This window comes from Trichogramma pretiosum, unplaced genomic scaffold (assembly GCF_000599845.2).
Source record: "Trichogramma pretiosum strain Unisexual culture from Peru unplaced genomic scaffold, Tpre_2.0 scaffold57, whole genome shotgun sequence".
NCBI classification, from domain to species: domain Eukaryota; kingdom Metazoa; phylum Arthropoda; class Insecta; order Hymenoptera; family Trichogrammatidae; genus Trichogramma; species Trichogramma pretiosum.
Genome location: NW_019641637.1, coordinates 670,342 through 684,187, shown reverse-complemented (window position 1 = coordinate 684,187; position 13,846 = coordinate 670,342). Strand labels below are relative to the sequence as shown.

Sequence of the window (13,846 nt, the reverse complement as noted above, 5' to 3'; positions counted from 1 at the left end):
TAAACGACTAAAAGTGGAAGGTGTGTCTTGTCCAACCAATAGCAAATGATAATTCTATAATGAGGCGCATTTTATCCTTTTTATTCTAATCTTTCGTCCGATTAGTTTCTATCTTGTAACTTGACTTTTTAATCTCAAACACGATCCCCTCCATACAAAAGTATTTCAATAAGTAGCTCTCAAACGCATTACAGCTTATTATATCACTGATTCTGGTAAGTGAAGCACCTTCTCAAGTTTACCTGTTTTATACATTTTTACAATTTCATCAACCTTTTTCTCGATCTTCGCTAAATTTACATGTAATTGTAACAAATCATCTGACGATTTTTTGTTCTCGCTTTCATTGTTCAAATCATATTGTCTTGGGAGATTTGACCCTATAGCCCAATTTACAATTAGAAGGCCAGGTTTTTCAGCAACATATTACTTACTTTTATAGAAAAGTGATTTGTTCCGGATCAGCTTGATGTACCCTGTTAGACTAAAAAACTGCTTAATATTAAAGTTAAACTTTTATGCTGTCTCATTTTCTTTGCTGCGCTTTGTAGTAAAAAAGACACCAAAACTCTAAAATAAAAATGAAAGCTTTATAATCCGTTTTTTGAAACAGGTACCTGTTTACTATTTTTCTTAGCTACTTGTACATAGTGTTTTAAAGGCACTATAACGACTTTTCATGAATAATCTTAAAAAATGAGTGATAATGTTTAGTTTTAGCATGGTTTTAAAAAAGGTCTTGTAATAACGAAAAACAACGATTTCTCCTCATTTAAAAATTATTTATTGTTGACGATCATTTCAAGTACTACGTATTGGGGCTTTTTTCATAAATAATCGAGACTTTATTTCAGTAATTAAATAGTAAAATCCCTTTAATGATAGTAAACTTATTCAAAAACATACTTTTGATTTTATTTCTTTATTTAAAAATAATATTAAAAAATAATTGTAAAGAATTAAAGTTACAAGTGAATAAAAATTACTTGAATTGATGCCCGATACGAATATTAAATTTCATGCACGCGATGTTTGGCTAGTATCTTGATAATTCTATTTTTTACAATATATTGATAAAAAATTATCAATTTTGGAACATGGTTTTCAAAAATTTAAGGTATAGTTTTTTGGCGTGCGATTTTTCGAAGAGGTATTAAAGCCTTTTAAATATGAGTAATCTATAAAAAATTTCATAAAATACTCATTATATCATTGGCTGTATGGATTCTGCAAGTTTAAATATTGAATAAATTTATATATTAGCCATTTATAATTTCTTGATTTGTTCGCTTCGGCAATGTTTTTAAAGAAGCTGTAAATTGGTGAGGTCTTCGTCTGATTGTTAATATTCAAATTCCCAATCGTAAAAAATTTGATTGCAGAATATTATGAAAATAACACACGTACGAATAAATATCCTGCCTTTGAGATTTTCTGCGCATGGATCCTTTGAACGTTAAAGCTGCGCAGCGCAAGCGCATTTCTTCTTGAGCTCAACCCTGGAGCTCTGGGAACTACGTTTCAATTTCTCTATCGCCTCCTCACTTTCCACCCCTTTACGGACGCAATTCGCCCACCCTCAATGAAAGCGCCGGCGCAGTTGTACCGATCAATCGCCTGTTCTCCTCTGCGAAGTTTTTACGTCGTCTGTCTCGCTTACTCCGGTCTGGCGAGTGGCTGATCATTTTTTGCATCATGCCCGTATTTGGTTAATTATCGCTCCAAGCTTAGAGGATATGTACGTTTTTGAAGAACTAAGAGTTAATTGTTTAACCGGGTAAGATATACATCAAATATGGCGAGGTCGTCCAGGTGGGATTACGAAAATGACGAAGAACTTCGCTATGGACTTCGGTGTCAGGATGATTTTGAAGTCGAGAAAACTGGCTATGCGGTAAGGTTGTTAAGGCGTACATTTGTGACGCAAGTGAAATGATTTTATCACTTTTTTAGAAATTAAAGTGAAATCGCCATTTTTTCTCATATGTGTATTCCAAATGTATAAGTGTTAATGCGTGGCAAATTTTTTTGGATGACTTCTGAGCGTCTCATCAGCGTGGTGACTTAAAATAGATATTATTGATTATTACCTTATGTTATATAGTAGCAGTGAAAAAGTGATTTTCTCTTCCATTCAATTTTTTATCTCTATTTGTCTTTGATACCCGCCTAAAATTCTGGGGTGTTGTTTCATGGGTATCAGTTTCGTTTCGTTTTTTTTTTATTTTAATTTGTTAATAATTATAATGGAAATATATTTCTAAAAACGTCAATCGTCTCAGTTCGTCTATTACTTTTTTATTCATATCTGTCTTTCCTATTATTCTTTAGATAGAAGTTAAGATTATCAGGGTAGTTGAAACGACATTAAAATGTTTCAATCACTGATTGATTGATGATGTGCATAAGTTATACGTATAGTACCCAAAGCAAACGAAAATTTTAAATTCAAACAAAACAACATAATTCCTCTATACAATTATATAATTTTCTTGAATTTGTTCGCGAATAGTATTTTAATTAATATATTATTTTACAGATTCTTAACAAGAAAAAAGATTCTACCAAGGGGACCGATATGTCGCTTAAAAAGAATACAAACAGCGGTTTACCCATACCGATCGGTCGTAAGGAGGCATCACGCTCAAAATCCGTAGGACCAGATCGTTACAAACAGAAAAAAATGGAGGACGATTTTCATTTTACTGGTCCAACTCGTCATCCTGGTTCGGCGTCGGGACGATCCACTCCGCGGCTAGCTCCACCGAAAAAAGAAGCCAGTGGTGTGCCTTTACGAACCAACAGATTTGGTTTTCGCACTCCCAATCAACGGTTCACCGACAAAGTAACCGACATTTCTTACAATAACTTTGTTAAAAACATTCAACAGCCAAAGACTGGCTATGGCGTTCGAAAGGATCAGACCACTTGCAGGTCGTATCCGCAGTCGATGAGACCTCAGTCATCGCCAATAAATCAACGCTTGGTGAACGATAATTATAAGAATAACAACGTTGATTTCAACAAAAGGACTACTGATACGGTAGTTGCCAAATATACACTTCAGTCGTCGAATTTGCCTAGGCCTCAAGTAGCAAGGATGGCAAAATTTACAAAAACAGCAGTCAATCAAAGCAGAAGGGCAGGCACGTCGTATTGCAGTTCAAAAGATGGGTCCAGCACGGAAGATTCCGGTCTCGGTAGCCAAAATGGGGTGCATTCCATTGAACGTTCGGCTCGCAGAAAAGTCCGAAAGCTTGGAGTCGTCGTTAAAGGAAAAAAGTTTGACGTTGTGGACACGGACGAAGACGATACAATAACAGAAATATCAGTCATTCCATTGCCCGAAGATCTGTGCTTGCCTATTCCAGTAGGCCGTTCGAGCCCTAAAGTTAATCGGACCACTGGTACAGTACGAGAGAGAACTAACTTGTATCAGAAAAATTTGCAAATGGCAAAAGATAATAAATTGTCGAAGACTTCATCGCTTACGGTATCAATGACTTCATCAATGGCATCATCGGAGGGCTGCGGCGAAGAGGTGAAAGTTATGAAAGACGCTAAAAAATCAGAAAAATTCACTGGATCTGCTTATCAAGCGGTTATGGCAGCAATGACGGCTATGACAGAAAGTCAGCAAATACCGGAGTCGACATCGTCTAGCTCCGATGAGCAAGACCAATTTGGCAATGGCGGAGAGGCCTTATTCGATATGGTAGTGCCATCGAGCGAAGAAGAGCCCCAGATTCAGAGAATCGACGATATTCCGATGAAAGCTGTTAACACAGTATCACAAAGTACATCGGAGCACTTCCAAACTATAACGAACGTAGCAAAGACCGGCGCATTGCCGAGCAGCACTTTGAGATCGGTGCTGCTGAGTATCGAGGATCCGGCATTTGCTGCGGTTGCGGCCACCACTACTGCAATGATCGATGATGAGACTTCGCCGCTAGAAAACTTTACTGGACTCGACAGCCCAAACAGCACCTTTACGCAGCTTGAGATTGATTTGGACAACGCAAATGACAACTGCGAGGCCGAACAATTGGATGCGGAGAGCCCAGTATCGTCGAATTCCGGTTGCCTATCCGTGTCCGTATGCATGTCCGAAGGGAAAGACTTTTTCGACGACGAGATCGAAGACCAGCCTGGCCTCATGTTTGCTGATAACGAAGACATGAATTTCAACGACAGTCTTACGATCAGCGATATTGTCGCTTGCATAAAAAACAAAAATGGCGAGGTCAAAGCAAACGAGAGCGTGGAGAGCAGTCCGCGTTTGACGCGAAAAACCGAAATTGCCGACAGCCTGTCTTCCTGCGACTCGATCGCATCCGACGATCTCATGATGGACTACGAGCCCAGTGAAGCTGACTCGTGCGAAAATGTCATGCAAAGCCTCGAAGATGCCACTAGTATGCTGCAACTGGATTCCATTATAAATATTGCCAACAACAACATCAACGAGATGGCTAGAAATAATCAGAATGAAATTGAGTACGTATAATCTTCTTTTTTAATGTTATGAAATATATATTCAGCGCTGCAATATTAATCGTACAATTCGACTGAGTTATTCTACGTGGTTTGTTTCCAGTTTATTTTTCGCTTGCATGTTTTTTATTTTTATAACCCAATATATATAAGTCATTATGTTGCACCTGTCTATTTTTTTAAATGTTTAATTGTTACAAAAAATGATTCAGACGATCTACCCATAAAATCTCGTATATATTTTGTGCAACATTTATTTTACGCGTGTCTTATCATGAGTCATTCGCGCTACTAGTTCCATGAAATACATAGACTGGATAGGGCACATTTTATTTCCAATTTTTCTTCTCGTAACTTGCTTCCAACCAGACAAGTTTTAATTCCATATAGTATGATTTCATAACTCGAACTTAGATAGATTTCTGAGTCACGAATTAAAATATTTTAAGATAAATTGTTACCACTTTTAGTACAATATTACATCATAATAAAATTGTAGAGATTAGATTACTTTGTATAAAAGCATTAAGGAAACAGACTATTTTATCGACTAAAGATATTACGTAGCCTTGCGAAATTTACAATTGCAGCAGTTGCTACTCTGAACGTAGTGTACCTCTTCGACTTTACGATGGCAGCACGAGTCAGTCCCGTTCTAGCAGACCCGACTTACAAACCCACTTACTCACTTTAGATATAAATATTTACTTCTCGTGGCGTGCGTATGAGTCATATTATTCGAACTTATTCGCGATGACATGTGTAGTTGTAGCACGCGTTCAACGCGTCGATTATTATGATTTTTTATCGCTCTATTACGAACTTAATTTGAACATGACTCGTTTTTTTTCCTACTCATTGAAGACGGCTGGATTAACGAAAATGATCTCTCAGTGCAAAGAAGCCTTACGCGTCTTCTTCGACCTCCGCTGCGTTTATTGGAGTACGACTTTCCACCCTCGCAGAAATACGAGCATCGACTTTCTTTCTCCCCTTGTTCGAATGGAATTCCCCCTCGACTGGGGATTCGTCTCTAGGAACGAACAAAAGCTTGGCAACGAATGCTGCCCTTATATCCAAATTTTATTAGTGCTGGCGTGAATACAATCGTTTTCTTAACACGGTTTCAACTCTAGTAGTTGTACAACTTCATCGTGTTTTTTTCTCATTCAAGCCAAGCCGACTTGCTCAATCGCTCAGACCTTGTTTTTTTCTTTGTAACACGGTCACCGATACATCGTCGCATCGGAGTCCGCTAAAAACAAAACTTTGACTCATTTGCGCGAGGTACGGCACGTTTTCCATTTTCCTCCGTGGATAATCTGGCCCACAACTCTGCGCAATATTACATGTAAATTGTAAAAGCCATCTTGCAACGCCGCCGCGCTCGAAAGCGTACGTATAATAGGCCTAAGAGAGTCAGCCGGTCGGTGGTCGTGGCCTGTTGTAATGTTATATACACATTTCTGCGAGCAGTCAGTCGGCATTTTACTGCCGTGCTAAGCGCATCGCTCGTGCCGATTTCTTCTCGCGTTTGAGCCTCATAATTGACACTTTTTCGCACGTGTGCCTCTACGCTTTTGCTGGTGAATAATTTGGTGCTTTCGAGTGTACGTGCGCGTGCATCTTTGTGTGTTATGTGAAAATTTCCAAGTGTATATTTACAAGGAGTCGTGTTGAGTGTCTATGTGTGCGTATCGAGCAGAGCTGTGATCGATAACGAATAAAAAATGAGCATGAAATCTGCGCCAGACGATGGAGAAAAAGCTGCAGCTTTCTAAAGAATAGTAAAACTACGCGGGATTTTATGCTCAGTAATGTTTTTTGTCACGCTTCGCAAATTATAATTCCTTGTCGATTAAAAATTGCGATTCACATGCATATTGTTGAATCAGTGTCGTTGAAATTTTCTTAAAACAAGTGAAAATTTTCGAATCGCAAAGCAAGAGAATATAGCGCGTTATTATTTATGATAAGCGATAGAGAGTATCGTTTGAATCATTAATTTTTTAATTTTTTTTGCGCATTAGTCAGGCTCTTGTGCTTATGTATTTTTATTTAAGTACAAACTTTTCCTATGCATGATTAGTACCGTCACATCTTATAAGTTTTGATGCGAATCTCTCCTTAGAGCCATTATATACGCATACACCTATACTTTCTCTCTCCTGTAAATAGATATCAAATACAAGTATCGTCCAGTAGATATTTTTTAACTAATCTCAAGTGACATTCATTGAGAAAAAAATCACTACTGTGTTGATAATCGTGTTTTTCAAGTAGTAGCCGTTTGAACGATTTTACATTAGAAATTGTGTGCGTATTTTATTAAATTTTATCGAGTTTTGTCATCGCGGATAATTTGTCAGTCGATAAAATCACATAATATGCAGGAAGCAAAAAGTCAAACTTTGTGTCTTGTATCCATCATTGCAGGCTCTCTTCCTCAAAAGCAACAACATTACACTTGAAGAATCGAGTGTAAAATTATTTAAATAACAAAGCTTTTTAAATTTTTGCGACTATTCTTCAAGTACAAAAAAGATAGAGAGATAGAGAGAAAGAAAGAGAAAGAGAGACAGAGAGAGAACAAGACAGAACAAAGGATCATGAAAGGAAAAATGATCTCTGCTGCTGAAACTTCTGCAACAACCACTTCTGCTTCCCATGCAACTTCTACTTAGGAGTTAATAAGTGGCATCTCTGAAGATCTTTTCATTTAAAATATATCATAAAACTTGAAAAATAATATTATACATACAATATTATATGGATACACATATATATATTTGTATGTAGCATATATATTTGTACAAGCGGCGTCGAGCGTTGTGCTATGTATTTATATATAAATACGCATCGTGCAAAGGAGAGAGAGACTATTTCGGAATATAAACTCAAAATAGAGGGTATATATGTTTGTGAAAGAGGGAGAGTATGAGATCTGTGAATGCGTCTTTTTTTGGTTTTCTCGGCACGAGCAAATCTCAGTGTCTTCTTTTTGTTTTTTGCTTATTTCCGGGGAGAACGGAGTATCTCGAATACGAGAAAATTTTGCAAAGAAGAATAGTCCGGAGCTGTTTTGCCCAGTTATTATGTTGAGACGTTAACGGTCGCTGTTTTTGTAATTAATAATGTATTTTGAACGAGCTCAATGAGCTTTTATGAGCTAAACTGTTCAATTGTTCAATTGTTCATATCAATTTTATCGCACGAGATATACTTTTATGATACGTCCAGTTATGAAAATTGTCTACAAATATTAACTTTCTAGTCTTATCAAGAAAAAAATTGCGATCGTTTCCGCCCAGTTTTACACTCATTAATATCTGATAATTCTTAAATTGTCCTCTTCCAAATATATCGAAAAAAATTGCCAATTAAATTACTTGTCTTTCAAAAAAGACATCAATATAAACTAAGCTCTATTATACGTAGGTGAAAGAAAAATTTAATAAATATAAATCAGCGAATTCGGTGATATACAGAAAATGACTTTCTAAATTATTTAGTCTGAATTATTTCAACGTATTATAAAATTTATTATACATAAATCAGTCAAATATACTCAAATCTTACATACTCAAATATTAGTGCATAATAATGCTATATATTCTCTTGCATTGCGAACAAAAAAAAATATAAAAACCATGAAAAAAATGAGTAACGATTATATTGTCTCCGTAGAGCGGCTACAATATGTGTTTGACGTAAAAATTACAATATCTAAAAAAGTGGATTAAAAAAGAATATTCGGTGAACTTAACAAAAAAGTAAAAAGTGCGTTCGTTGTATGCAACTAATGGTGCATTGATATTCAAATTGTACATTCTCATGGTTATACCGATGAGAAAACTCAATGATGAACTCGTAATGGAGGCGAGAAAAGCGTCATTTGTTAAGGCAAACGTCACGTCGGCGTCTCCCACCGGAACGCACGCCAGTTCGCACTATCAAAATACCACGTCTCCACTTAATGGGTAAATATTATGACTTAGCTTTGATCGTTTGATTAACTAATTGATCGGTTTGAGCCGTGCGAATGTGTGTATCGTTGGAATGCATATCGTTGAGAAAAATGCACATGAAAAGCAAGTAGTATCGACTTTTTTATATGATAGATCTAGATGTAATTTTATTAGACGATAAATAAATGAAAAATTCAACTCGAGCTTTGATATTAATATTGATACAAATAAAACATAAACATTTTCATGTGCATTCGAGACTGTATAGAGAGAAAGAAGCGATGCAAGTTTTTTTTGTGGCGATAACTAATTTTAAAAATGTTGAATTCATTCGACTTGTACTAATTATGGATGAAAATTTGTCTTCGCAAAAATTTACGACCTAGGATGTATTGTAATCGCAGTCGAGGCTATATATTATGAATAAATCTTGTTTAGAATATTTAGTAATCAAATGTTGTTATTAATCAGCTCATAAAAGGGTACCAAGTTTTCCTGCGTCGGTACAGTCGATCGAATTACAATGGTAACGCACAGTACGCGCGCACACATGAAAACCGGTTTTTCGCCACAACCTTGACTATTATTATAAAAGTGCAGCGGATCAAAATGCACCTTGCATTGGCGCGACCTTGTCAAGGCATTTCGAGCAAGGGGATCCGAAATATTTTTCAATTTTTTTTTTGTTCAATCTTGCGCGCGCGTCCTCACAGCCGCATATAGTAGGGAAAGCCGCTGCCACATGCACGTACTTATGCAGGCGCGCAAATAGGCTCGCAGGAAATTTTCTCATGGCTTGCGCAGTGGCTCATTACAATGAACGAAACGCTAACAAGAATAAAGGTAACGCTCTCTTGATTATTATTATACACGGTCTATAACTTCAAAAGGCGCAAGGCTTATTTACATCGGCGAGCTCAAAATTCAAATGTAACACGCGAGTATGTGTGTGTGTTTGTGTATGTGTGCGCACGGAGCGCACCGCGCGGGACAAACAATGGAATTGTGCTAGGAATAATCAAGTGCTTGGTTTTTTCTTTCTTTTAAAAAAAATCCCGTGCCGAGCAGTGTAGCGCGACTGCCGCCCGAGCCGCTCGACATTCATCATCGAGATTGGCTGCTCACACAGCTGCAGCGCGAATTTCCAGAGTGATTCGGCGATTGTTCGATTGAGAAATTTCTACTCGAAGAAGCGCCCGAATCATGTAGGACAGTGTCTCGGCTACTGGGAAACTATGCGGCTTATCAGAGCGTTTCGTCTTTGCTCCTTTTTTTCATTGATTATACCTAGCTGCACGCGTGTATATCTTTGCCGCGTGCACTTTCATCGCGCCACCGTCCGTATCAGCTTTTCCGATTACATCGCACGCTTATGAATCGACTTCCTCGGCTGCGTAATATCGCAAATTGGACACATACATTTGAGAAATAGAAAGTGTCTTCGGCCAGTCGCATCCTGATTTTACGTAACGCATCGCGCGCAACCATCGACGTATGATCACTACTGAAAAAAATATCTACGTTCTGTTGGCGTGCGCACGTGTGTCACGGGAGATGAACGTGGAAATAGACTCTCTCACGTGTGCCGTCGAATTAAATAAATCAGGGGCGTGCTCTAGATCGAGCAAAAGGTGTGCAACACGCAGTCGATTTCTCGACTCGAGTAATTGGGTGAAACAGATTTTTCTAAAATGACAGTGACGACACGGGCTTTTTTCTTTTATCCTGCTTCCGCTCGAGCCGCAGCGATACACTTTTATGACCGGTATTTAGCATATCGGCACACTATTTATAGCGTTTTTCAAACGTACAAATCTGCTTTTACGATTCGAATGCGCGCTTTTTATCTCTGGACGCTGGTAAGAGGCAAAAATTACTTTACTTTTCTCACTTGACGAAGCTGCCGTTTGCCACTTTCGAGAACCATGACCGCCAAAAATACCCGTATACGCGTCGGAAGACACGCGCTGCAGAGAGAAAGACACGCTCGTCTATCACGCATCTCCGCTCGCCCTCTAATCTCTGCTGTTCTAAATATACACGCAGACGCTTCCTCCGTACTTCATTGTTCTAATTTGTAAATTCGCAACAAAATTACCCTATCTGGCACGAAATTCCTGCTGTATATCTCCAACTTTTAATTATTGTTCGTTTCTTTTACAATCGTAAGCATCACGAAAAATATACGAGTTGCACGCGAGCAGTTGGCTTGTTTCCAATGAATTTGCTGTTTCCCCTCCAATTTCGGTTCTTAAATAGGCTTTGCAACGATTGAAATGTGTTTTTTTCTGCGTTATCTTTTCGGGTCGCAGCCCTTGCTCGCAAATCGAGGCTGGCAATCGAGACACGAAACAGAATTAGCCAATCGCCAAGCGGTTATTGTTCTTAAATGATATTGATAAAAATCGAAATTGAAAAAGCTCGTTTTTCATTAACGATAAAAACATGCTCTTAATTTCATTTAATATTAATCTCACTTCATTTTGGAATAGACGAGAAGGAAAGGCTCACGCCCACGTTTACAAGGTTTTTATAGAATAGACACACAACGTCGTCGACGGAATGGTATTGAGCCAAAACTTTGGCGCTTGCGCGGCTTCGATATTGCGCGCGCGTCCTCTGACCGACGACGTTTTATACCCTCGTCGTCGGAGGATCATACGTATATTCGCGAGACTACCTCGAGTCGAAGATTTTGTAAATTTCGATCGATTGTATATTTTTATTTAAAATATTCGATTCTAGCGTTAGATACAGTATTTTACGAGCCGTGTACGATCGTCAAGTCAAAGTAGGACCAAGTCAGGGTTGTGCCTTAATGTCACGAGAGTGGAGCATAATGGAATATCCTCTCACGTCAGTTTCGTGAAATATATATCATTCCTGTGGATCAATTGACGCTATGATCATCAAAATATTTAGTTTTCTAGAAATTCTAGACAAACATATCACAGTGACGAATAGCTAATACTGAGATGGTCGGACTCGAGGGATGTAATCTTAGTTCGCATGTCGGCGTGATAAGCTCGGCAGTGTTCAGGAAGTGACATTTGTTGCTCGCTCGCTTCAACGGATTGAATCATCGTGGAACATATTACGCACTTTGCATTGTGATGAAATTGCAAGCTGTAATCGTCGACCTTGAGCTCGAATCATGACCGCGAAAGATGTAAATGAACGAATCTACTTGAATGAAAAAGTACAAAGGTGTCAGTGAATTATTAAAAATGATTGTTTTTGAGACATGAAAGAGAAAGCTGTTTTCTAAAATTATACGATTGCCAATTGCACAATCGTGACGCGACACTGCACTTGGGACAAATTTAAATTTTCCGAATTTGGCGATCCACACTAACGTCGAATCGTTTTACACGCGCGTGAAAACCTCGACCTCGAGCTTGCAAGATCAGAATACCTTGGTAAAAGAGCAAAAGTGAAAAAACAAGCATGTCAGGTTCGGACGACAGTAACAAAGGTGCGAAACGCCGTAGTGGCATACCGCTGCCCACTACGTCGAGAGCACGCGTACCCCAAGCAGCTGGCCCCGATCTGAACTTGCCAATACCCGAAGATCCTAATAAAGATTCAGGATTATCCTCGGAGGGCACGACACCAGTCAATGGCTCGCCGACGTTGCTGCCTCGAAGAATGAGGATGTCCGACATCATAGCCGCGTCGAAAGCTCGTCTGCGTCTAGCCGAGTGCGAGCGGTGCGATAGATTTCCTTTATAGCTCAGTCGAATTTGCGATTATATACTCGTTTAAATTTTTATTCTATTCATTTAGTTCAACTTCTTATAATTCGTGTAACTTTTTTTCCACAGCTTGGCAAATTCTCGATCACGACTTCAACAGCTCAACAGCCGTTCGGGCACCGATTCGCCGAGGTCGCTCGACAGCACAAGATCTCGACAAATTTACAGTCCGCTGAGAACACCAACACAAATCGGTACGAAACTGCCCATACCATTGGACATCAGCAGTCCGAGGGATGAAGATTTGGTCACGATCGATCGCACGACTTTGAACAACTGCTATCACGATATCGTTACGATGAAGACGATAATATTAAAATTAAAACGGGTCATTCAGGAGGTAAGAATTGTGACGATTCATTTACTTTTATTTCATATTTGTATTTGTCAGCTTATGTTCATTTTTATTTCCATCATTCGAATTAAACTTTTGTTTACGTTTTGTTTACATTCATTTTTATTTGCTCTGTGTGTGTGTGTGTCCAATGCACGCTTCTTTCAACTCGCAACCAATCAAAAATCCAGCCTGGAGAGAACGGGTTGACGAGGGTAGGTCGTTGCACTCACGAAAAAAAAAAGAAAATTTCATCCGAAACCTTTGGGATATCGTATCTGATGGATTTTATTCTCGTTCTTCAGAATTTCCCTCTCACCCCATTCGAGGTGCAGAATGGTCTCTCCGACTTGATTGAGCCCAGCTTGGAGGACACAGTTGATACCATGGGTACAACGACGTGCTCCGAAAGCTCCACAGATAGCCATCATCCTGTCAAAGTCAGTGTTTCGACGCAAACTCCAGTTAGCGATTCCGCTCATAGGAGGCTCAGCTCGGCCACCCCCGATAGCGCACACGTGAAATTGGACAACGACGAAGTGCTCCAGTTGAAAAAGCAAGTCCAAATTTGCAAAGCAAAGCTGCAAGAGAAGGATGCGGAGATTTTCAAACTCAAAGCCGATGTACAAGAGTATCAGCTTCACCATGGCAGGATCCAGGGTATCAGATATTCACCGGATGAAAGCCTCTGCACGCCATCGGAAAAATTGCGGCCAGCATCCTTGCTACCGCCACTGTCAAACAATAGTAGTAGCACTGGATCGCTCGCGAGGTGAGTTATCTATGTCACTTTTTTCATTGAGTATTATTGACAAAACATTGAACTTCTGCAATGCTGCCATTTTTTTCTGGATATTAAGCAGAAACTGGATCGGTCAGGTAGAGTGTGTCACTTTTTGTGACTTGATTATGGGCTACGTGTTACTTATTACTCTTAATGCCTTTTTGTACATGCACTTAGAATGACTTCAAGCGACAATTTCTTGGACTTGTAGTCTATTCGACATGAGCTAGATTTTAGTTCTTTTTCTAATAGTTTTTTCTACTTGAATTTTCTAAGCACATTGAACCGATAAAGTTGAAAAATTTTCCTCATCGTTGTAAAAATTTGTTCAATGTTCATAACAGTACTGATTTTTATAAATAAATTTATATTTAGTACGTGAAAAGTAGTTGAGATTGCCTTAGTATTTGTACATAATTTAATAAAAATAAAAATAAAATGATAATCGATTTACGAAATGTTATGTTTCATGCTATCTTAAATAGGATAACATAGTGAGTATTGTAAA

General features: G+C 38.6%; 1 protein-coding gene across 7 annotated transcripts in view; it reads left to right on the top strand.

Moving 5' to 3' along the window:
* The window catches only part of LOC106649544, a 62,504-nt gene that overhangs the window by 46,946 nt on the left and 1,712 nt on the right, over positions 1-13,846 (top strand). For 2 of the 7 annotated variants that reach the window (XM_023459393.1, XM_014366994.2), the window contains exons 3-7: positions 2,540-4,500; positions 12,290-12,560; positions 12,746-12,769; positions 12,860-13,326; positions 13,824-13,832. In XM_023459393.1, coding sequence (XP_023315161.1) covers positions 2,540-4,500; positions 12,290-12,560; positions 12,746-12,769; positions 12,860-13,326; positions 13,824-13,832 — 2,732 coding nt within the window. Of the gene's footprint in view, positions 1-1,641; positions 1,900-2,539; positions 4,501-12,289; positions 12,561-12,745; positions 12,770-12,859; positions 13,327-13,417; positions 13,434-13,823; positions 13,833-13,846 lie in introns of those variants that run through there. The other 5 variants (XM_014367027.2, XM_014367001.2, XM_023459394.1 and 2 more) reach the window with 5 other exon arrangements.